The 25,610-nt window shown below is 37.0% G+C and overlaps 2 protein-coding genes across 5 annotated transcripts in view; both read right to left on the reverse strand.

Moving 5' to 3' along the window:
* The window catches only part of LOC136269110 (uncharacterized), a 60,949-nt gene extending 51,066 nt beyond the window's left edge, over positions 1-9,883 (reverse strand). For 3 of the 4 annotated variants that reach the window (XM_066064586.1, XM_066064584.1, XM_066064583.1), the window contains exons 1-3: positions 9,735-9,883; positions 9,232-9,675; positions 372-1,076 (exon numbers count right to left, since the gene is read on the reverse strand). In XM_066064586.1, coding sequence (XP_065920658.1) covers positions 372-1,076; positions 9,232-9,675; positions 9,735-9,783 — 1,198 coding nt within the window. In that variant the 5' untranslated portion in view covers positions 9,784-9,883. Of the gene's footprint in view, positions 1-371; positions 1,077-8,041; positions 8,171-8,222; positions 8,432-9,231; positions 9,676-9,734 lie in introns of those variants that run through there. The other variant, XM_066064585.1, reaches the window with a different exon arrangement.
* A 1,607-nt stretch (positions 9,884-11,490) lies between these two features.
* LOC136268938 (CST complex subunit STN1-like) lies at positions 11,491-21,436 on the reverse strand. The gene is made up of 9 exons (XM_066064413.1): positions 20,764-21,436; positions 20,564-20,659; positions 20,242-20,388; positions 17,718-17,826; positions 17,638-17,665; positions 15,747-15,872; positions 15,556-15,696; positions 14,443-14,509; positions 11,491-11,702 (listed from the first exon to the last, which is right to left on the reverse strand). Exons 1-9 carry the CDS (start codon positions 20,870-20,872, stop codon positions 11,542-11,544), a joined length of 984 nt encoding a protein of 327 aa, XP_065920485.1. The 5' UTR covers positions 20,873-21,436; the 3' UTR covers positions 11,491-11,541.
* Positions 21,437-25,610: the final 4,174 nt, after the last annotated feature.

Raw genomic sequence — 25,610 nt, forward strand, 5'->3', positions numbered from 1 at the left:
GCTTTGCAATTATCTGACTGCTCTAATAGAGCATCTCCATCATGTTTTTGAGTATACATAATAATTAGGTGCTTTTACCACACAGTAAACGATTAACTCAATTAAATGGCCTGTGGCAACCTACCTCGTAGGCAGCTATACTACAAAAATGTACAATTTGGAGAAGGAACCATGGAGCTAAGTAAGCATAAAGATCATGCTTTCTTTGGTGTGGTGTGCCAGTTTTCTTGGCCACAAAAAGTCATCCTGTGGATTCAGCAGGTACGCATTCAGTTACTTACCAATGGTACACACATGGCACACTATTACATTTTTCATGCAGTACATGTACATATGTGTATGACAAGCTTTTAATAATACAAACATGTTACCTTTAGTATTAGTTTGGGATGGACTTAAGTATCCAGCAGAATATGCCATTGCAAATACTTTGCGTATTTCAATTTGAATATATTGAAAATGAAATTGACGTAATTTAAGAAAATTCAGTTTAGCCATTTCAAGTGCATAAAGAGAATATTGCATTGGAATAACACAGCTCATCTTTAAACAACCCTTCTCACAGCTAGTTGCTGTAACAGATCCAGCACTAATGTTTGTGGCTTTTTCTAGCATCTTGCAATATTCACGTACTTGTCCCACAGTCATGTCACTGTGTGTATTGATTTTAGCACACACTTCAGATATGTGGCACTCCTTCGCTAGCTTTTTTTGAAGTTCTTCAAAGCATGACTTCACATCTTCCACTTTCTTTGGACAAAGCCATTGATCATAAGCTTCAATTACAATGGCTGCTTCTGGGATCTCTGTGTTCTTTACTATGGTTTTTAGGAGACGTATATTAAACCAGTTACAGTAAAGAGGATTATCTAAAATGTCAAAAATGTCATCTACTGTTATAGCACTTTGAACCTTTTCTTTGTATCCCAGTGGAAGGTTAACTGCACCTCTAAGCTTACAAGTCTTTTTAAAATCATCAAAATTTATTTCATCACATAAACCTTCAAGTTTCCGGAATACATATGTAAAGGCACTAATAGCATCATCATATCCTTCAAATTTCTCAATATACATATCTATGATTCGAACAAAACAGAAATTATGTAAGTTCACAGTACACAAAATGATAATATCACATATACAGTAGGTTGCAGAAAAAAGTTTACGTTTTGTAATTGTAATTACGGTGTGATTACTAAGTAATTACCATGTTTGTACTGTAGTTACATTTTGACCGTAATCCGTAATTATGCAAAAAAGTAGTTTTTCACCAGCCATATATACAATATATTCCTAGTTACCAATAGAGCATAATTCGTAATTACGCTTTGTAATTACGCTACTACAGCGTAGTTAAAATTACGAAACGTAAACTTTTTTTTGCAGCCTACTGTATGTACGTACGTAGGTACATGCAAAAGCTAAATAACCTAAACATATATTATATATATGTTGCACTGCTGCACTAATATAAATCATATCTCCTTTCATTGCAGTAGACTATAGAATTTAGGTACACACCCTGAAGGCTGACTGTAAGTGCCCATGCACTTGGTGAAATTGGTTTGGGGAAACTGTGTCCCTGTGTGTATGTGTGTCTGTCCACATGCCTATATTATACATAAACATACAAGTTTCAAGCCACAGAATAAACCTTTGTGCATCTCTATAAGTTTAAGGACTGTATTGAAATACATTCAATTTTAATATTTTGCATGCATCAAAAGGTAATTAGCTAAAATAACAAATAGTACGGTGCAAGCTATTTTTAAATTTTATACATAGTACCAAGAGTACATAATATTTATATGTACTCTTGTACTATCCCTATTTAGGTACACAAAATTGACTTGTTAAAAGTTCAGTACATGTAGTTTTGTATGTACCATTAATAACATAGAGAACTAGCAGCATAACAATGATATCTATGTGGGAAATATTTTAATAAACTGTTTTATTCAAAACTTGATTATATTTTATTGTCAAAATCAATACAGAGTTACGTGGAATTCTTTTACTGGCTGCTTTATCCAGGTCCAGTGGTGAGCCAAACTTCTGCAAAAGACTTAATTTCTTTAGAAAAAGACATGCATTGTAAATTTCCTCACAGTAAATATAGCCAGTGTTGAGCTCTTAACTGTCTAAAAGTTGGCCAGTCCATCTCGATGCATTCTTCTTCCATTTTGACGTCAATCTTTTGTCTCCATCCCTACTGCAGCTCACCTAGCTAGCTAATATGTTTAATGTCATGTAAAACTAAAATGGCATTAAACTTGACTATAGGCTACTTGTACAGTGGATGTTCTGAGAGGTTAAAAATTAATGTAAACACCTACCCTCTACTCCTCGCCTGATATGGATATGTTCATATAAATATAAATGGAGTGAAATTTGACTGCTGACTACTTGTACAGTGGATGCTCTAGTACTATTGCAAAATATGTAAAAATTTGGTACACATACCTTCAAGCATTGGTGAGCTATAACATGCAGTGCACTTGAAAGTAGCAACCATTGGCAAGCTTCATATGTATGTATAACATTCTAAAATTTCACAAAACTGGAGTTTGCAGGGCATTGATGACCTCACATATGTGACTGTCTCTGGAGCAACCAATCTTAATGCCTATAGCTATTTGCAAGTTTTGAGATAAATGGTCCCAAAGTTATCAACATTTACATATTTCAAAAATATTTCATTATTTTGATAAATATTTCTTAATTTTTTTACCAAGATGTTTTCACTTCTACTACACTGTATAGTTGATTTAATAAAATAATTATCTGTGTATGTACATCTTCTGTATCAAGTTTCAGGAGCGTGTTTATGGGGGTTTCCTGGGATTTGGAAACTCCCTTAGAAATTTACTTATGGGCTGCAGCCAAAACACCAGCTTATCTTAGTTTGGAAGCACAAATATACACAGTGAATCTAAAATGGGGGGGCAGTATAGTTACAATGTAATAGCAAACTATCAGATTTCTCAAAAGGGACAACAAGGGTAGCTATGTACTGAAAAATCTATAAAGATCAAGATACTCTAATAGAACAGTCAGATGTAGTCTAATAGAGTAGTCAAAACTACTCTATTACAACATTCACAATGGCTTTAATAGTAGAATGTAACACTATTAAAGAATGATTTAGCAGCTAAACCTTAAAATCAAACAGTACGGTAGTACTGTTTAAGTAGGGTTTGCATCAAAAGTGACGCGCACCGCCAAAAATAACACCCTTAAAAAACCAGCTTAGAAACTTCTTACACGACGAAAATCACCTTTACGGAATAATATTAGTCCATCTAACATCAAATGTAGCGTTAAAAACTTACTGGCGGCCGGATATAGAATTTTTTTTAAATCATCAAAACTCGAGATTTCGTCTCACGCACTCACTCACTCACTGACCACAGTCGCAAGCCTAGAGCCCAAACGAAGCAACGCACGGTCACCATTTTACGCCACAACAGCAAACTCAAGGGTGGGATGTGCCTTTTGGGGTTCCGACGAGTGTGCGCCCTGTGCGCCTTGTCTTTTCTTTTATCTTCAATCAGGCTCCTTGTCTTCTTCATCCAACGAAACCATACCGAGGCATTAATTTTCCATATCAACACTTTCTTTAAGCAGCATAATAGATGCCACAAAATTATTTAAGGCGCTTAGACTACGCTACTGTACGGCCCCCGACTGTACGGAGGTACCAGTACTCCACGATAAGTAACAAGGTCACGCCCATTCTTTATTCTACGTATTATCGATCTATCGATCGAGACCACGATGACCACGCCCCTTTTACACTAGCTGTATTTGTGACTACACACCCTCAACTTGGTAGGCTGATTTGAGATACTCTAGTCTAATAATCGATCGAAACCATGATGACCATACCCCTTTTTGGGGCAAGCACTTCTTCGCAGGCCGACTAGATATACTCTAATACAGCAGTCACCCTAATAAAACAGTCACATGTTTATAGCTAGCTGTATGCTTTAATAAAAAAACTAAACAAACTAGTATATTAAAAATTATAAATTTAAAAATGAAGTAGGGTTTCAAGCTATAAAAAGTAGTGAAACAAGAGATGAACAATGGTAGCTATTACAGCATAGCTCAGTGGGAAATCCCTACTTTGGCATTGAACACAAAATAATTGTTATACCATGCCAAAGAAGGGATTTAACACTGAGCTGTGCTGTAATAGCTACCATTGTTCATCTCTTGTTTCACTACTTTTTATAGCTTGAAACCCTACTTCATTTTTAAATTTATAATTTTTAATATACTAGTAATTTATTAAGACCACATAAAATTAATTATTAGTTTCTCATCCCCACCCCCATCACCATTTTGCTTCCCTAATCAAAGATTTTTTACACCACTGGTGGCTAAGGGAGTCACCTTTTATAGTTGATATTTCAAAAAACCTTTTTGAAGGATAGAAGAACCAGCCCTAATGGCGCACCCATCCACTATACTGTATTACCCTAAGCTAAGATGTTCTATTTAAAAGCGTTTTGCCTATACCCACACCTATAGACCTACATCTTATAACTCACTACCACTGAAATCTGGAAACTATCCGGAAATCTTAGAAATGCCCCTGAGTTTTACACAGTAATGGATAAATAATAATAACAGGACAGTAGAAGACAGGGGACCACAGGAGTCTCAACAGGAGTACAAGTGTCCTTAGCACAGAAACATCTGGCAGTCAATTACTCCAAAGTAGTTGTAATAGCTACCCCAGTCATCATCAAAGCCATCTTCATTGTAATTGTAGTTGCCGTAAAAGGCTGATAAATATTGTAAATCTCCACTTGCACCCGTAATGAGCAGACAGTAATGAAAATATCTGATTTTGTAAGTAATTCCAGGAATCCTAAATATTTAATGAAATTCTACTTGGATATATACCTCAGATAGATTACAAGAGTCCAAGACTGTTGGCAACCCCTTGATCTCATATGTGGGACAGCTTCTGTGGCATTCTAGCTGTGCAACATGCACATTGTTCCTAAATGTCATTGTTATCCGGGGGCGGATCTAGGATTTCAGAAGGGAGGTGTTAACATAATGGTTGGTTGGCTAAGAAAAATGACAACTGGTTAATGCAACTAGGTATAGTGTGCAAAGCACACTCAACATGCATAGCATGCTCTATTTAGAGGAGTCTGGGGGCATGTTCCCCACAGAAAAATTTTGCAAATTTTAGCCTATTCAGTATTAAAATTTGACAATATTTTTGACTGAAAAACGATGTCACTTCGTTTAAGTGATTCACAATGCTTCTAAAGCATTGTGAGTCACCTAAGTGTAATAATGATGAAATGATACCATTATTCCAGAACAGTTGTAATACTAGCTGTCATATAAGGGCACAGCCAGCGACAGTAACTAAAAATATATTCTTTACATAAAGAACGGGAAGGAGAAGGATGCAGCTATACATGATCAATGCTTGCCATTAATTTTGTGTTTGAAATATCTTAATTTAGTGGTACATTAAATTTAGCAATTTTAGAGTTTGGTTTTTTGCTAACTGATTACATCAATTCACGAATTCATAAAATTTATATGGTAAATTCATCAATATACAAGATCGCTAAATTTACTGTATTGCTTGGCTTAAGGTATAGCTAGTGTGTTTTACAGTCTCATGGCTCAAACTGTATAATGTCCAAACAGTAACAATGAAGAGAGGGTTTGAGAGGGCAAGTATACACTCACCATGCAGTGTGTAGAGTACGCATACGTAGAATTTTCCAGCTAGGGGGGTCTGGGGTGATGCTTCCTCTGGAAATGTTTGCAATATAGCTATCACAAGATTGAATCCGGAAGTTATTTTTAACCAAATACTCTATTGTACTGAAAGATTGTGGTGGTACAAGATGGACGAGTTCAGTTGTAAGCAATATTAGAAAACAGAACTACACCTTTAAATGCTATTGGGTTATAAGGCAATACATAATACACGGGACTGGATCTTAAGGTCACTGTGGAGACTTAAAATATACACAAAAATAAATTTAACTTTGTAGTGTATATATATATATATAGCCACAGACTGCTCTGTTACTATTTCAATCTGACTTTTTAAACTATATGGCCCTATAACCATATAAAATTTTACAACCAGAGTCAAATGTCACTTACATATACAACTAGTTTTGGCCACAACTAACCCCTTATAACATGACAGCATAAATGCTGTGGTATCATTTGAGCTTATAAAGTTGAGCTTCAAGGGGTTTGGGAGTGCACATTAAATTTTGTTAGCTTCAATTGATGCTAGATTCAGATAATTACAACATGGAACTTTGGTACTGATTAAGAAAAAACTAATGGTTCTCAGATACTACAGCCTTGTTAACTGTATACATGCACTGTTTTACTGAAGCATGGTAACCCAAGCATCAATGTAGCAACAACTGAAAATACCCACTATTATTTGACAGAAGTTGTTCTCAGAAAGTCATTAGTATATGGCAGGATGTTTGGAGCAATGGTAAGATAGCAGTGCACAGGTCAAGAAAACACACTGGCAACTGCAACTTTTCAAACACACCTTAAGTAGCTAATGTCTTAGTGTCTAATGTCTTTGAGCAGGCTGTAGGACCAGGTGTCCTACAGACCTTCAGCACTTGTGCTGTAAAGCTTTAATAAAAATAAAAATAAAAAACTGTTCGAAAAAAAATTATGATGGATGTTCTATTAGAGTGGTTGACTGTTCTATTAGAGTATTTCGATTTTTAGCACTTTTACTCACACCAAAAGTATAATTTGAACCCCTCTTAGTAATTCTAAGTAAAGATTAGCCATTCTTCCTTCTGTTTCTATCTTTTCATTTCCCATGCATATGTATAAGATGCAATTGCATCTATGCTGCAACTTTAGAAGCTTCCTAGCTCACACATGGTTAAAATTTGGAGGGGGGGGGGGGGGGGTGAACTTCAGCACCCCAAGCACCCCTCCTAAATCCACCCTTGCTATCTTCCTGCTCCACCCCTAGTCTGGTGCTGCCCTCCCCCTTCCTAGAGTAAGGGTCTGGTGAAATACAAATCATATATGATTTCTAGTGTCGAAATTCTGTGCTCACCAATTTATGCATGCCAATGATGTTAACATGCAAACCGCCTTGGTAACACAATGCTTATATGCTTGAACAAAAAATGACCAATATACATAAATTAGTGACTATCATGAATCCTATACAAAAGTATAGGTAGCAAATGCGGATTGGAGTATAATTTGCCACCTGGACTACAGATGGGCTCCTCCTTCCAGCTATTCTGCTGGAATCTATCACCTGGTCTACTTTCTGCACCTTGCGCTTTCTATGCTGCAATACCATTGTTCACTATGAAAACATCACGTTTTCATTAGAATGTTTTCAGTCATAATGTATGCACGTATCCTCTGACATAACCACCAGTTACATATGCTGTCTATTTGAAATGCTCGTTGAAATGATATCGGATCTGTATTTCACCAGACCTTTCAGTTAGTGCTGTGCGATAATTGTGAATAATTGATTACTGTGAAAAGTCATTGTCGTTATCGCGAATATTTTTATTATTGCATCATCGTGATAATAGGAAATTTCAGGATACTTCTGTAAACTATATGTGGGCAACCTGAAATGAGAAAATTCCGGGTATAGTATCTTAAAACTAAATTGTTAATTAAATGTTTTGCAATAAAAAGTAGTGAAACAAGAAATGAATGGTACTGCAGCATAGCTTGATGGGAAAGTCCCTACTTTGGAATTGAGCAGAATTATAGCTGATGTGCCAAAGTAGGGACTTTCCCATTGAGCTATGTTGTAATACCATCATTCAATTCTTGTTTCACTACTTTTTATTCCCTATATCATTTTTAAATTAACATTTTTTTAAATACTAGTTTGTTTAGTTTTTTGTTGCAGCACAGCTAGTTACAGTGTAACTTGTGAGCTAGCTATTAAGTTCCTGTACAGCTTATTAAAGTATGTACTGTGCTAAAATTGGAAGCACATAGGCCCAAAGTAGCGTACATAGCTTACCTTTGATTTTAGTAGCAGTGGCGCTCAGATCTATGACCTGTCTCAGTATGATGCTCCACATTCTATTCACCAGGGCTGGAACTTGTTCAAACGAACAGGCCCTTTCAGTTGTCTGGAGATTAGTCTCGACTAACAAGATAAAGTAATACAATTTCCACTCGAGTACTGTCCAATCACTCACCGATCTCGCCGTCCAGCTGAGTCAGGAACAAGCTGTCGAGTATCAGTCCGTCTATCAAGTAAGAAATCTCTTCGTCGATTGTAGTCCAGGCATTGGCAAAAGTCGAAGTGACAACTCAACAGCCTTAATGCTTCACATGCAACAGTTGAAATTATAAGCGCCCCACTCTTTCAGCAGCATAAGCTCTTTCTGAAATAATTTTGTGGTGTCTACAGAAAAGTGTTGATATGGAAATTTAATGCCTCAGTATGGTTTTGATGCTTGAAGTGTAAGACAACCAACCCGATTGAAGATAAACGGAAAGACAAGGCACACAGGGTGTACACTCGTCGGAACCCCAAAAGGCACATCCCACCAGTGAGTTTGTTGTTGTGGTATAAAATGGTGACTATGCACTGCTTCATTTGGGCTCTAGGCTTGTGACTGTGGTCAGTGAGTGAGTGAGTGAGTGAGTGAGTGAGTGAGTGAGTGAGTGAGTGAGTGAGTGAGTGGGTGGGACAAAATTTCAAGTTTCGGAGTTTTTTAAAACTCTATCTCCAGTCACCGGTAAGTGCTTTCTTGTTTTTAATGCTGTAGTTTCATGTTAGATGGACTAATGTTATTCTGTAAAGGTGATTTTCATGCGTAAGACTCTTGGATGATTTTTAAAGGTGGCATTTTAGGCGGCACATGTCATTTTCGGGAGTATCCCTACATAAACAGTACTACCGTACTTTGATAATTCTAACAAACACTTTTATTGTTTTTGTCATGATACTGGTTTCCAGATATACAGGTAGCTATAAAGCAAGCACAACTGTGTAGTAAGTTACAAAGTGAAATTTATTTATGAGACATCAAGTTTGCAGTATCTAATTAGTATTTACATGTGTAGTCAAGTATTGTAATAATCGTGATAATGAGGTACATTATCACAATAATAAAATTTTCCTTATTGCATACCCCTACTTTCTGAGTACTTTTTGCAAAGAGGCAGACTACTCTCCTATTTAATTTGGCATATACTTACTTTTCCTTAAACTCCATTGTGAGTCTGAGTACATCACTGGCTGCTGGACAATCATTGGTTGATGTGGGCCACCGTATCCAGTAAGATGCAGAGTAATTTGTTGCTCAGTAGGCTGTATGTGTTGCTGCACAGATAGTGCCAGATGGCTGGTAGTTTGTTTATCACAATCAGCTGGCAGAAGTAGTCGTTTGATTTCATCAGCCAGTGTATTGAGCTTGACTTGCACAAGCGCGTCTATCAATTTCTGCCAACTTGCAGTGGGCTTTCTAGCGAGCCAAATTTTGAACATTTCCTCGCAACATGCAGACACATCATTCATTCCTGCAGTTTTTGTTTCTAACTCATCATCTTCTCCTAACAACTCAGCTGCTACTTCTCTCCATTTAGAACCGATCTTATATTTGACGTGTCTGTTGAAATGTTTTTCTCTGGGACGATCATCAGCTACAGTGCGACAGTGCGTGAATAAACTTCGAGATGAAACTATACCAACTTTAACTTACAGTATTGGGGAATATCGTGGGACAGGTTCTTATCTTTCGCCGTCTTCATACTGATCTGTAAAGGTATTATAATAAATAAATAAATACTAGGTTAAAGAGGGCGTGAGGAGGTTGAACGCGTACGCGTGAGCTGTGGTTTAATTGCATTCTTTGATTTGGTATTTCACGTGATCGTGGGGATGTTAGAGATATTCAGATCGTCCTTCGTGTAAGCTGAGCTCAAGGCAATGTACTTTGTTTTGTAATCAGTGTTTGAATTCCGGGTGAAATTAATAAGTTGCGGTTTTGTGTTAAAATCTACGGTTAAGGCCACTCCAAATAAATTCTCTGTTTACCGTCCTGGACTCTGGCATATTTGCATGCGGGCGGGCGGTCCATTTCCATTATTTCATTATACGATTGGCTAGCTTTTCAAACCATTATTTGCCTGGCACTGCCAAAAAGGCTGCATAAAAGCATGCTTAAGCTTGTTCCTTCCTTTGTAAGTTGCAAAAATAACACAAACGTGAAGTTTGTGCTGACTTGATTGCACTGCTGACACGTGTCGAGTCTGAGCTGACACGTGTCGAGTCTGAGCTGACACTGTTTCAATATAACTTTTACTGAGCATATCAGTATGCAAGAATAACCGGAAAATAATAGAAGAATACGGAATAATGGAATATTTAGGGCTGGCAGTAACCAGATGCGGGCGGTGGACGGGAAACAGAGAATTTATTTGGAGTGGCCTAATACAACATGAAAGCCTGGAGGGCTCAGGCTACAAGCGTGAGTCACTGCAGCTAGACCCACAGAATCACTTTGTCAATTATGAATCAATCCCCTCCACATAGCTTAAAATTGTAGCTGCATCATTTGCATTGGTCTACAGAGTCCATCAAAGTGCCCAATATTCGTTTGTACACATATGGAAACAATTTTGCGACATCAGTGAATGTTCTATCACAGTCTTCATGGATTCGATTGATATACATAACACATTCAGAATGTTTGTGTGTATAGACACTTAGTAAAGTGCTACATACATCATATGGACCAATGAATTTGCTTTAATAATGAATAACGTTTAAGAAACCAAATATGTCATACCTGTCTCATTGAGTGGTATGAATATACTTAACAGTTGTAAGGATTTCATTACCTGAATAAGTAAGTAGCTGACCACTAAAGAAGGCAATACAGAGCAACTGACTTTAAGTACAATTGTTTCTGATATACGATAACAATTATTTTGAAGATCTCGTCGGCCAGGGTTGGATTTAATTTGTTTACAGTAAACAGTGATCACTTGAAGAAAAATTGAAGGGTTTGCAATTATTATGTGCACTGTATGAGCTAATGAATTCCCTTCAATAATGAATCATGTTAAAGAAAATTAATGCGACATAGAAAAGGCTTACTGTCTCATATTGCCATATGAATATAATTTGCACTTGTAGGGATTTCATTGGTTAGATAGGCAACTGATCAGCAACTAAAGATTTTTGTATACATCAATCATCTCTCAGTATGGCTATCTCTGTTATATGTCATAAAGATTTTCAAACACTCTAATAAAGCAGTCTGTCATTTTTTTTGTATTGAATTCTTCCATATGCACACAAGTAAGAAGTCATGAAGAAATTTTTACATCCGTCACATCATAAATAATTACAAACACGTAACATGCATGCAAAAATATTCAAACTCTCCATGAGCAGGGAATAGATGTGAGACCCACTCTTTATAGCATTCAAAATTTCAGTTATTTAAAGGCTATTCTCTAAAACCCACTTTATTAAAAAAAAAGTCACATATAAATTACACTTCAGCCAACAATTTTATAACAATTAGAAGCAGTTTCGTAAATGTCACTACTATCTTCTAATGAACGGACAGTACTCTTCATCACATCACGTGGTATATAACTTAAGTGTTGCTGTAATCTGAGAGTCTGTACAATATGATCAGCATGAACTCCACTGGGACCTGCAATAGACATCAATTGTACAGGGTGTGTAGCTGTATACATCCATACATAATTTGTGTGTAAATAGAAAGCAAAAAAGAAAAGAAAAGAAAAAAAGGTACTCTTGTTCTGATAATTTATGTAGCTCAACATAAAACAATGAGCCTTATCTGCAATTATGACATAAATGCAAAAATTGCAAAAAGAATGGAGGTACATTGTACAGAAAGCCATTGGAAGGATAACATTTCGAGATATTCCCCATGAAGAAAGCAGAGACTTACTAATAATCACCCCTCATGGGGGCATGCATTTTAGAAATTCTTAGGTTTTCAAAAGCAGACAACTTGGACTTTTCGAGAAGTACAAAAATGCATGCCCCTACATAGGGAAGTTTTCTTCTGCTTTCTTGACAGGAAATGTTATCCCTTCCAAAGGCTCTCTCTGTACAACCCCCCTCTTTTTGTCATTTTGGGTTATGATGTAATTGTGGATAAGTCTCATTCTGTAGTCTACAAACTGCGAGCATGGAATGTATTCTTCTATTCCATTGAAGCCTTACATCAAAGGAAACAACTGCATGGGATTATAATATATGGTATTAACCCAGGAATGGAAGTTAAACCTATAGGTAAACAGAAACTCTAAATATAAAAGAATTATTTCCTTTGATGTCTGGAAGCGCTTAATGACTACTATCAAAGATAGAAACTTGTGGTGGGGTTACTAGTAATCTTGCCTATGGCTGCACTGATCAAACCAGAATCAGCATGTATTTTTCATAGTGGTACTTCGATTGCAGAGGTACTTTTCGAACAGTTCTTGATTTGTAATGCTGTGTAACGGGCTGAACATAACTGAAAACGAAGTGTAATGGATACTTCACTTTTCAGATGATAATTGATATCTGGGGTACGCAGAGCCATTTCTTTCTTTTGATGCGGAATGCATGGGTTCACCAGTCATAACAATTTTTTTTTTTTTACAAAAAGAAGTTAACAAACTGGTACGCAAAAAAATTCAACTGACCATAGCTAATCGATAAAAGTACTGAAACAAGCTGGAGTAGTCCACGATATTAAAACAATAAGAAGTGCTATATCCCTCAATGGAAATGCACGGTAGGAATATAACACTTCTTATTGTTTTATTGTGGTTTAATATCGTGCACTACTCCATCTTGTTTCAGTGCTTTTATCAATGTGCTATGGTCACCACTCTAGTTGAAAATTTCAATTTTTTTGTGTACTGGTAAAGAAGTAGAAATTCAGTGAGGTGATCAGCCGTGATAGCAGCGGCTCAGTGGTTAAGGATTTGGGTGTCAGTATGGAGGTCCATGGTTTGAACACTAACTGGTAAGTTTTTCCAGACATTTTTCATGCACCTTTTTTACCCCGCAGTGACTGTTCTATTAGAGTATTTCAACCCCGTGGTTTACAGTTGTTTGATTTTGGGCTTGTAACTCAATAGCTGTCACTGCGATTTCATTTAAACCACAAAAGGTTTGAGATGTAATGGTTGATCTATATGCATGCCAATCTTAAAATTATTTCCATAAGCGGTTTACCCTGTAGGCGTGACAACAAGTTGGTGTTTTTAATGCAAATAATCGTCCATAGCTCCATGACTACTATACAGACTTGCACCAAACTTGGTAAATGATTGTGCCACAATACGTTCTTAATTGTACCAAAGCTCAAGAAAATCATGTTATGCATTTGCACTTTGTAATGGTCTTTGTAAAGTCTGCAAAAAGAATAACCTAAGCCCCCCCAAATGAAGGGGGGGGGGGGGGGGGAACACCAATTTTTGTATTTCACGATCGTGTTACACAATCTTGCTCAAATTTGGTAATGTGGGGTGCTGACGGTGGAGGGTGTTTGCAGTAAAAAAATGATTCCAATTCGAGAAGACAGCACAGAGCTACGTATGCATGAAAATCAAGTTTTGTTTCTTCCTATAAATATACACACGGTGTGGCATGACGGTTCTCTTGTTGGCCGTGTGTCTTGATTCATCATTCAAATATCTTGTTTCACTACTACTTATCACCTAGATCCCTACTTCATTTTAATATACACACAAAAAATTGAAATTTTCACCTTGAGTAGGGACCATAGCACATTGATAAAAAGTAGTGAAAGTAGTGCACAATATTAAATCACAGTAAAACAATAAGAAGTGTTATATCCCTACTATGCTCAAGATACCATAATGGATATGCACAGTAGGGACATAACACTTCTTATAGTTTTACTTTTTGCTGTCAGCAAAGATGAATGGGACACAAAGGAGGACACTGGTAAGTCCATGAAGAATGTATTGTACGTACTGCGGTATGCCAAAAGTATGCTCTTGGGGTCAAACAGTGAAAAAACCAAGCCCGTAGCCTTAGCCAATATTGAGTTACACTTTTCTGAGGGCATCAGTCAGTCGGTCAGTCAGTTACTTAGAAAGTCAGTCACTAGAAAAAATCTGTTTTAAAAATCCGTAGCTACTTGTTGAAAGCATTTTGGGTCGATCTGAAAGCTTGTTTGGGCTTAGTTTTGACTGCCTTATCCTTGTCTGGGAAAAGTGAGGCTGGTTTTTGGGTGATATTTTTCATGAGCCATGCCTACTCCTTTGTGGCCCCTACTATACAGTACTATTGTACTGTAAGATACACTAGTTATTCAACAGCTGTGCTTAGACTATTATAGAACAAAGCATAACCACCCATTCAAGGTCTGCAGTGTTAGCTAATTACATTAATGCACTTACATGATGGTGACTGATCATGTATGATAAGGAGAATTGCTGGTTTAAGATGACGATTGGGAGAAAACAGCTGTGACAAAAGTATAAAATATATGTACATACTTTAAATAATACACTATAGAAGCAGCAGTTTGTATTTAAGGACTATTTGAATCATGGAGGTTATAAGTGATAACCTGCACAATATGGAAAAGCAGTGCAGTGTAATTGTAAGAAGACATTGTGCTGCACAGCAGACTAACCAGACAATAGAACACTTGCATGTGAAATGTATTATGACACAACATGACAAAATTCCGATACTATTGCTTGTCAGATATTTGTGGGATCAGTGGGTGAAAGCTACGACTATTCTCAACGGTTCAGGATCCAGGGAATTTGCTAGGTTAGCTGCTTGTACACACTGAGATCAATAGCCCACAAATGGTTAAAATCCATAACTAATCTATACAAAATCAATATACATATGTAATGTAGCATTTGTCTGCCTTAAACCTAAAATTCAGTTAGTTTCTAACCTTATCCTATAGCTAGCTTTAGACACAAACACATACAATGGGTAACTTGAGGTGACCGAACAAGGGTGTTTCAAGCAAGGGTGTTTGCCCCATTCTGTACCACTGAAAATAGACATCACAAACTGGCAATGATTTTAAAAGATTTTAGGAAGGCACAAACTCTCTATGGCATTGGCTCATAGAGTGCTGATGTGTTGTAATAAGCATACTAGTTAAATTATTATACTGTACATGTATGTATATTGTAATCCAGCAGCAACATTGCTAATAAACAAAAAGCAATAACCACTTAGCCACAACGCAACCTTACTCAATGCTACCTTGAGACAAACAAGTCATTTACAGTGATGCAAGCACTAGTGGGACATGTGGGACTTAAGGAGGCAGTTATCATCTTCAAAGAGTAGTACTTATAGGAGGCAAGCAAATAAAAAAATATTGAAAGGTGGTTAGAAGATAAGAACCCTTAAAATTCTAATGCTACGCCTCACTGATACACCACCCTTCAAAAACTAGCCCTAGAGACTCAGAAAATTAAAAAATTAAAACTGGATAAACTATTCTAATAGAGCAAACACCATATCACAAGTGACAATACCTCATAAGTTGTCAGTTGGTCGCTGCTAGAAACATGATGATTAGCAATCATTTGACCTTGTTCTACCAGATGTGCTACTGATAGTCGTACTAGTTGATCAAATGGAATAACACCTCGTTCATAGCTATCACCCAACTTGTCCTGGAGTAAAAATCAATACACATCAGTAGTTAAAAACTTCACAATTGTACCTTTAGTGTGTCACTCAACACTTGAAGTAATTTTTCATCTGTCAAAACTTCTGGCAGAGTAAAAGACACAACTGACTGTTTGAAATGATCAAGCAGAACATCACAAGTGACTTCTGTTGGGTTGGCCTGTTATGAAGCATGTATGACAGATTATACTAATACTAGTACATTAAAAATTATGAATTTAAAAATGAAGTAGGGATCCAAGCGATAAAAAGCAGTGAAACAAGAGATGAACAATGGTAGCTATTACAGCATAGCTCGGTGGGAAATCCCTACTTTAGCATGGTATAGCAATTATTTTGTGTTCAATGCCAAAGTAAGGATTTCCCACTGAGCTATGCTGTAATAGCTACCATTGTTCATCTCTTGTTTCACTGCCTTTTTTAAATTCATAATTTTTAATGTACTAGTTCGTTTAGTTTCTTTTTGTTAAGACATACAGCTAGCTATAAACATGTGACCGTTCTATTAGGGTGACTACTTTATTAGAGTATCTCGAGTCAGCCTGCAAAGATGTGCACTTGCCCAAAAGGGGTGTGGTCATTGTGGTTTCGATCGATTATTAGAGTATCTCGAGTCAGCCTTCCAACTTGAAGGTGTGTGGTCACTGAAATACAGCTAGCATTAAAGGGGTGTATCTCAATCGATAGATCGATAATGCGTAGAATAAAGAATGGGCGTGATCTTGTGACCTATCGTGAAAGCTATCTAGTACCGGTACCTCCGTACAGTAGCACATAGTCTAAGCGCCTTAAATAATCTTGTGGCTTAGAGAAAGTGTTGATACGGAAAATTAATGCCTCGATATGGTTTCGTTGGATGAAGAAGAAGACAAGCAGCCTGATTGAAGATAAAAGAAAAGACAAGGCGCAGAGGACACACACTCGTCGGAACCCCAAAAGGCACATCTCACTAGAGTTGCACCGATATGCATTTTTTCACATTTGCCGATACCGATTATTTGCCTATTCCTTTAACCGATATGCCGATATTTACCGATATTCTTCATTTCTTCAGAACAGAGGAGGAGGAGCAGAAAATCACCTAAAGTTTATGCGTATAAACTGCATTTGTAATGATAATGTAATCAATGTAATTAATTACGTGGGCGGCCGACTTTTACAATGTTTTACAGTTTTGCTACTATCTCCTTTCATGGAAAAGGAAGCCAAGTAGTTATAAAACAGCTAATCAAACAGTGTTTTAGTGGGACTACAGACCCTTTGTGAAGAGTGATCAACTAATTGCGTGGGCGGCCGATAAATATACACAGCCTACTATAGCCTTGCAACCACACTTGTGCAAACAAACAAACTCAAATAGTTACAAAACAAACAACTTACTGCTACATTCACCACCTTCTTTACTTTCACCTGTTCATTGTCATCAACTTAACGATTGATTGTGGGTTTCGGTTAACCGGCAAGTTATTTCCGCTTCGTTGCCGATACCGATACTTGTAAAATTAGCTAATATCGGTTGTTACCGATAATTCAACCGATTATCGGTGCAACTCTACATCTCACTGGTGAGTTTGTTATTGTGGCGTAAAATGGTGGCCATGCACTGCTTTGTTTGGCCTCTAGGCTTGTGACTGTGGTCAGTCAGGCAGTCAGACAGTCAGTCTAAAATTCAAGTTTTGGCAATTTTTAAAAATTCTATATCCGGCCACCTGTAAGCGTTTTGTTGTATTTAATGCTGTTTTATGCACTATATGGACTAGTACTGTTCTGTAAAGGTGATTTTCGTCTCGTAAGATATCTCTAGGATGCTTTTTAAAGGCAGAATTTTTGGGCAGCGTGCGAAAATTTCACCAGGATCCCTACTTAAACGGTACGACCGCACCGTTTGATGATAGTACTCATTCACATGCACATCTGGCACTAACCTTAGTAGAAGGCTGTTCCCCACTTGACCTATAATACAAAAAGTTAGCTAGTTAGTTATTCAGATAAAATAAATGCTTACGATGGTAATAGATTGAATGGGATCACAAATGGTTGGGCGTAAAGTGTGTTCTTCAGTTGCCTCACTTCCAACCAATGAAGAACTTCTGAATTAGGATCTGACTGTTGGACTGTGTACACAATCACAAACCATGTATAAAACTGTGATTGTACAGTACAGAAGACACTGAGATTTAATTAAAACCAAAGACTGTTCTATTAGAGTATAGTTAGATGTCAAAAACCAGGGTTCTATAACTTTCTAAACACCGTAGAACCCATTAGTTCTTGAGGACTAACTTATTCTATAATTCATTATTGTACCTGTAGTTGACAGTTGCTTGTAAATGAGAAATGTCTTGTTAATTAGTAGAAACAAGCCATCAACACCTCCCTCTAAATCAGCGGGGCTTTTACTAGCTTTTACTAACCATTTAAATGCCCATGCATTGCTAATGTTACAGGCGCATATTTTCTGTGCTTCGTATTGCCTAAGAGCATGGTCTCTATTGGACATGAGCGTGGTACTACAGGATATAGAGACCACGTTTTCAACCAATCAAATTTTAGTATCAACCTTGTTGTAGTCTAAAAACCAAACACCTCCTGTACTAGTCATCCCTAACAACAATGCCAATATCACTATCCAGCCCATGATACAATGTATGTTATTGTCTCTGGTCTTATTATAAGTATTGAGGAATGAAATTGAGAGTGTTGTATCTTGGAAGTTAAGCATATCAAATTTGTACACATTTAAACATTTTGTGCATCAGCAGTATAATACATTTACTCCATAAGTAGCAAACAGTCAAATAAAATTATTTGTGTTATTTTAGGTACATAATTTTAACTTCCTCCATACGAGTTAAGACATACCAAGTCTGGGTGGAGGTGCCAGCACAAGCATAAGCAAAGGACTTTAAAGGAAAGTATAGGGATGCATCATATACCAAGCTATAGACTACCTGAGGTTAAAACAATTGAAGTTTACATGACAGATTTTTAAGAATTATTCAACCACAACCAATCAACCTCAGACCTATATCAAGGATTTAGACTGTTCATAGTGTTTGTCACATGTGTATAGGTCCTCTTTTCCAGACATTATAAGTCTTTAGTAAAAGTGAAGTTCAACAGGTACTAATTAAGTAGCTAAATATCTATGGTGAAGTTTCATTTCACAGTACGTTGGTCACATACTTAGTGAACAACATTTCAAGATAGTTGTCAGACTCATATTTCAAACCAGCTCATTTAGTTTGCAGTAACTGTATGCATGTCTTAATGCAATGCCTATCAGCCATACAAGGTTACTTTTAACGGAAAACTTACTTCCATAGGCAGACAGCTACAAAACACATGTAACTTTCCTAAGTGTATACAACATATTGCAGGCTCAAATAAATGCTGGGTCCTAAATGAATGGCAGGGAGTGCTATGGCACTGCTCAAATACAACATCGTCTTGCAAGAGTGTATACTCGCGAGTGAAACAGGTGCCACACCCTTTAATTAGCGAGTTTTTTAATTGCTTGCACTCTCATGAGAGAGAGAGAGAGAGAGGATGTGTTTGAGAGGTAAATAAACTTTAAAAGGGGAATAGGGATTGTTGAAAAAACATATGAAACAATTGAATGGGGTGGCAAATTGGGGTCATTACTCCAAAAATGCAAATCATAATGCAATGCAATGTAATACTGTTCATTACAAGCAAGTCTGCCCTTCTAAATACAGGCTCCCAGCCTACAACTACAAGACACAAGTTTAGTTTAGCCTCAAAAACATACTTTGCTATAGTACATACTTAAAGGGACAATGCGCTGTTTACATGCTGTATTATGTTTTGATGTATAGAAGCCACTCAATGCTTGTCCAAGATCAGCTGATTGCATTGTGTATCTTGTCAAGTTCATGTTGCAGGTGGTAAAGTACAAGCATCACATGATTTTGTTGGGCCCCAAAATAGTCAGATGTTGTAAACAGCGCATTGTCCCTTTAACCCTCAAGGGCACTCACATACACTATCACTCTTTGTTCTTGCCTGTAAGGCTGTAAGGTCGTCTTCAGCACTGTCATGACCCAAAATGCAACCAATCATATGCTGGATATGATGCGTATTTAAAAGGTATGACTTCATATTACTCATTACTGCAAAAGTAATATTTATTTCATAACGTGTTACGCATTACCCCCAACTCTATGGGGTGGTAATGTAAACCACAAATACCTATCTTGACTCAACTCTAAATAAGGAATGAAGCATGTAACTAAACAGAGTCAAAATAGGGATTTGTGGTTTACAGAGATCCCTTCTCGCTTCATGGCTTTGTTAGCGATCCCTATTCCCTTTTGAAATATTTATCCATCTACCTGTAGTACAAATAAATACAATATGCACACACCCTGCAATGCAAATATAAAGTATTGTTGCATTGGGAACAAATGCTATGCAAGTTTAATGACTAAAACGTTTTTCGATCAGCTACAAATATCATACCACAAGTGTAGTTACTACACAAAATGCAATGGTTAGATGGACCTTACTCATTGTGTCCACTTGTATTTGCCTCTCATCCCGGAATACAGTGATCCTACCGATCACCATCACCAGCTGACCCAGACTGAACTCCAAACTATGTTGCTCCTCATCACACCACTGGTAACACTGAATCACCCCACTACTGTCATCCACTAGAACATGTGTAGTTAGATTACGTGAATTATAGAACAGAAATACTCTTAAAATAAAAGCATGATGTTTAATGATATATCCATCTTTTATATTAGTTCAATGAAGAACAAATAAATCAATAGACTATGACATTATGCACATTTTCTATACATAAAAATACAGAATGGTAGTCACCTCCATATCCGATGAAGTTGTGTCTACGATCAATCAGCACCACATCTCCCATCACACACACTTTACTGATAGGATGGTTGTGAATGCAATAAGTACCTGAACACATACGCAGATATTACCACAATGTCTTCAAACAGAACTGTTACTACAAGAATATACTCCTATAGGGTATTTGAATACAGCCCCTGTACACATATTACCTTTGGATAGTGGGTGTTCCCTCAAATTCAGTACATCAGCAATGGTGAGCTTAACACAGGCAAAGTAAACAGGATCAAGCCCCCAATATTTTGGAGGGTAAAATTCCATACTACAGCATCAGTAGGTGAACAACCGACAACATATGATCTCCGCTTGAGTGCTCAAGCTCTCTGAACTGTATTCACAATACCACGATGATAACAGACAGTACTAAAGCCAGTCTTGCTCACTCAACCCTACAACATGTATGAGCACTACACTGGATCCATTACCACCACATTATTATTCCTGGTCCCTTCGTTCCTTAATTTCCTCAATAGCACGCTTCTTTTTTAGTCTGAAGAGTTCGTGAGTGCTCGTTATTAAGATAATAATGGGCATTATTTGGAATATTGGTGTGTCAGCAGGCCAGGGCGATGTATTAAGCTTAAAAGTAAGTTGCTCTAAAGGGTTAGCAGGGTTCTTTAGCAGGAACGAACCCGGCCAGGTGAAGGGCAAAGGTTGATGGTCCGAATGCCATTTGAACGAGGCCATGAAGACTCTGTACTTAGTACTCTGTCAGTAGGTCCCAATGATTCATCTTTTGGTACTGCATTTCGGGAGCTTAAGTTCAGAAACAAGGCGATGGAGATTTCCTGAAGTGATTTCAAAGTTGGTAGGTCAGAACCAGCTGTGTTGACTGCCCAGTAATCATAAATAGATAAATAAAACGTTGTCTAAACTCATTATGTAGTAATTGTGGATTAGTTGGGCAGTGCCCGGCTTCCTCATGCATATAATATTATATGATCGAATTTAGACACGGAAAACATCTTGGTTGTTGTTGTTTTTTTTAATCTGCTTTACCAGTTAGGCACTGGAGGCAAATTAAAGCCTGTACGAGGTGCAATTTATGTCTGTGCATAATCTGTATCCAATAATATAGCTAAGCTAGAACAATTTGGCCTGGAAAATCAGATGCCTTCCACTGCCAGACTGGAAATCCATGCTACAAGATTTGAGGCATAGAGAAGAAATAACAGGCAAGCATACAAACAACTAGTGCTTCCACTACTTGAATATTATGCTCCTATTTGGGACCCTCACCATCAAGCAGACATCAACAAACTAGACAATTGGCAACCTAGAGTCTGCAATGTAGAGCAGCGGAAAGATTTGTTCTCAACAAACAATGGAATAATAATAATATGGAGTATATGGACAGTGTAACTGTGATGCTAAATGATTTGAAATGGCCAACACTCCAAAGTCATTGCAAATACCTTAGATTGATCTTACTTGTTCATTTAATACCTGCACAATATTTACCCTTACCCGCAAGACTGACATCAACTAGATCAAATCATCCTTGTAAATTTTTACCACGTTCAAACCTTTTATGAATTGTGATACTTACAAATTCTCCTTTATACAGCAGCACAGGAAGTGGTTTTGGAAAAAATGTGCCCAGATGTGATGTGGGCGGAGGATGAGAAACTACAGTCTCATTTGGAGTGGCCTAAAGTGCTTTGGGACATAGGAGACACTGTCAGGGAAGGCAAGAAGTTTTAAGGGTAAATGGTATATCCACTAAGAGGAGAAGAGTGGAACTCTAGTACCGTACACAAGTTATATTCATTTGTATAGCTTTGTTTGGTATAGGAAAGACATACACTCTCTAAGACTGAGAAAATTTTTAAAATTAGACTACCTAGGTTTGAATTTGGAAGCATTTTTGAAAGCAATTAATTAGCAAAGTGTATGCATTGCGAAGCATATAAAATTATAGTTAGCCTATATCTGATGTGGTAAAGTGTACAAAATCAAAATAAAGTAGTATTGCTATAATTTGAAAAATTGATGACATTAGAATTGCGACTGTTCTATCTGAGTAGTGACTGCTCTTTCAGGGTATCTCGATCTTGGAACTTAAATTATTTGCCTCACTTTCTTCTTCACAGTGTACAGTTTATAACTGCATTAAACTGTATTTATAACTGTTGTCTTTTATTTGTCCATTGGCTTTCTGTACTTCTCGATACAGTGTGGATGCCATGATTCCATTTCTGGTATCAGTATAGTCCTGTAGGTCCAAGGAGAACAAGAGAAAGGCCAGGAATGGGGGAGGAAAGCCTCCTTTGCTCCCGCCTCAGATCCACCTGTGCTTTGAGACAACAATCCATGGACATGATGATGGTAGACCTCAACAATAAAAAACAAAGCTTGCTCTAACCATGTCATCAACTATACAAATGCATATCCTAACAACTTGTAAAGAGTGGTAGCAGCTAATGGACCCATGAGCTGCAAACACCAGAGGATAAACACATTCTCCATCTCACAAACTGTCTCGTCATAAGCATACCTCTTGAAAATTGCAAAGAACTTGCAAAGGATTAAATGCCCCATTGTTTGAAAATGCATTTTCAGACCCCAGGCTACCACATCAAGTCATACACCATTCTTCCAATGATCAGCGGTGACATATTATATTGAAGTGATACACTATCCACAAATAATGGGCTTGTGTAACAAAGTGCCAGTAAAGAGGGATTTTGACCAACACCTGGAACTAATTTAAGAAAATAGCAAGCTGAAAGGAAAAAAAATTGAAAAAAAATTAATAACAATTACGTAGCTATTTAATTGTGTACATGGAAGTCTTGTTCTATTGGATTATGTATTAAAGAAAAGAATAGTAAAATAAAAAAGAAATTAGTAGAATATGAAATAAGTAAGTGCAGCATTTATACTTTTTCTGGCTGCTAATTTTGTCGAAGTTTTACAATTAGCCCAATATTTACAACTAGGTTTTTGGCCACAACTAGCCCCTTTTTAGTCCCTGCTTACTTTAAACAACTAATGTGCAATAGAGTTGCCAACTCCATCCACGCATGAACTATATAATGTGACTAGAGATGATGAAAGATGCAATTGCAACAATTGTCTACATTATTTAATAATACATATGATGCATATCCATACCTAAGTAGTTTTCTGTGTTAAAGTTCCGAACCTATCTGCAGATCATTAACAATTTGCAAGCTTACAGAACTGAGAGTGAGAATGTCTTTTCTGAAAAAAGACAAACTAATACAATAGTTGAGCTAGACAAGCACAAATGGAGTGTAGTTGAACACTGGTCATTAATTTTATTATGTACTGTATATCTTTGTGACAATGCTGGCTTCACAATTTCCTTATAAAACCGATCAAGAACAGCAGCTGCACACACAAAAATTTACTGTTTTATGTTAGATAATCTCCACACTTTAATTTGCAATTTGTAATGCAAAATCAAGAATATTATGATATAAAGAGAACGCAGATTCTACAGTGGCTTTTCAGATCATTTTATTATCATTATATAGCAAGCAGCAATAAATTTAGTCTTTAATGTTAATGGCATAAGCAATTCACATATTATTATTATTTACATCCATGCATGCAGTGCTGTGGAGCAACTGAGTTGACTTTATCTCAATTGGCAGCTCCAGAACTTTTGGTGACAGGTTTCTGTTGCATGCACAGAGGGTCTGGGGGCATGCTCTCCTAGGACATACAACAGACATGGATGCTATTCTGGGGGCATGCAAAGTTTTCATACTCTAAGATATGATTCTAGACTATTTGTACTGTGTTGATACAGGTTAACTAAATAACAAAATTACAAAATGTGACTGTTTTATTAAGGTAGTTGACTGCTCTATAAGAGTATTTTGATTTGAATCTTTGATACCTTAGCAAATCAATGCATAATTGCCTAAATACTCTATTTACCAGTTTCTGGAAACCTCAGAAGCCCCCTTGATCCGCCCCTACATCTATCCTCAAAGTTCTCCTCAAACACTTCGTCATTGTTTCACGAACTTCTCCATAGAATAACCTTACAACATAAGCAATATTTGGAGTAATCACCAATTCCATGACATCTTGATAAGCTTGAGAGCCAATCAGAAATCTTCTTGGAAGATACAAGAGTGAAAAGATAAAGTTTGAAAAGCATTGCACACGAAACAACAATGAATAGGGTAATTAGCTTTTTCATGTTGCCTATAATGCTCTGTTTCTTCTTCAAGTCTCTAATCCTCTTGGACTGGCTGTAAATGATACCTGCATGCTAATCTTATTTTCTTGTCCATTTGCTTGTGAGCACTGATTCAAAGCCTACAAGGTTCACAAGCAAACTGACAAGGACCTTTGATGGCTAAGTAACATTGAGATGGTAAGAATTTGCGCCAAAAAAATGGGTGTTATGTAAATGATTATATACACCTTCAATGAAAGCAGTTCCATCTATAGTGTGATCTACCAAGCAGGTACCATATTCTGTAACTTTAATATAAGTAACCATTAATATGATGGTCTGAGCTGTGAGTATGAGAGCTAACAGCCATGCATGCACCAATAACAATTACAACATGCATATGGTTTCATCAGTCGAGTCCTTCTTAATTTTTGGGGAAACTTGATAGTAAACATCTTGTCACAACTTTATTGTATAATAGGTACATTCCCTTAATGCAATTAAGATACACAGAATTACTGGGAATTTCAAAAGAAGCTTTACAAGAAGCATGTAGATCTACTAGTGAGTATGAAATAAAATAGAAGTAAAAACTGAAATACATATGTATGTCCATCTTGCAGGTCTGATCTGAATCTGTGTCATGCCACTTAAATCCATCTTCATGTTCATGACCAATAATTTTAACATTCATTCTGAGGCAAATTTGGTATTTGAGAGGAGCCATTGTAAGCAACAAGAAAAAGTCATAAAGTTTTCTCCCTCTGTCTGCATGTAATCTATTCAAATTTTTCTTCATTTCATGTGAAACTGTATAAGTATTAGCTATAGCACTGCACG

The sequence above is a fragment of the Dysidea avara genome, chromosome 10, assembly GCF_963678975.1.
Source record: "Dysidea avara chromosome 10, odDysAvar1.4, whole genome shotgun sequence".
In the NCBI taxonomy this organism is placed as follows: Eukaryota; Metazoa; Porifera; class Demospongiae; order Dictyoceratida; family Dysideidae; genus Dysidea; species Dysidea avara.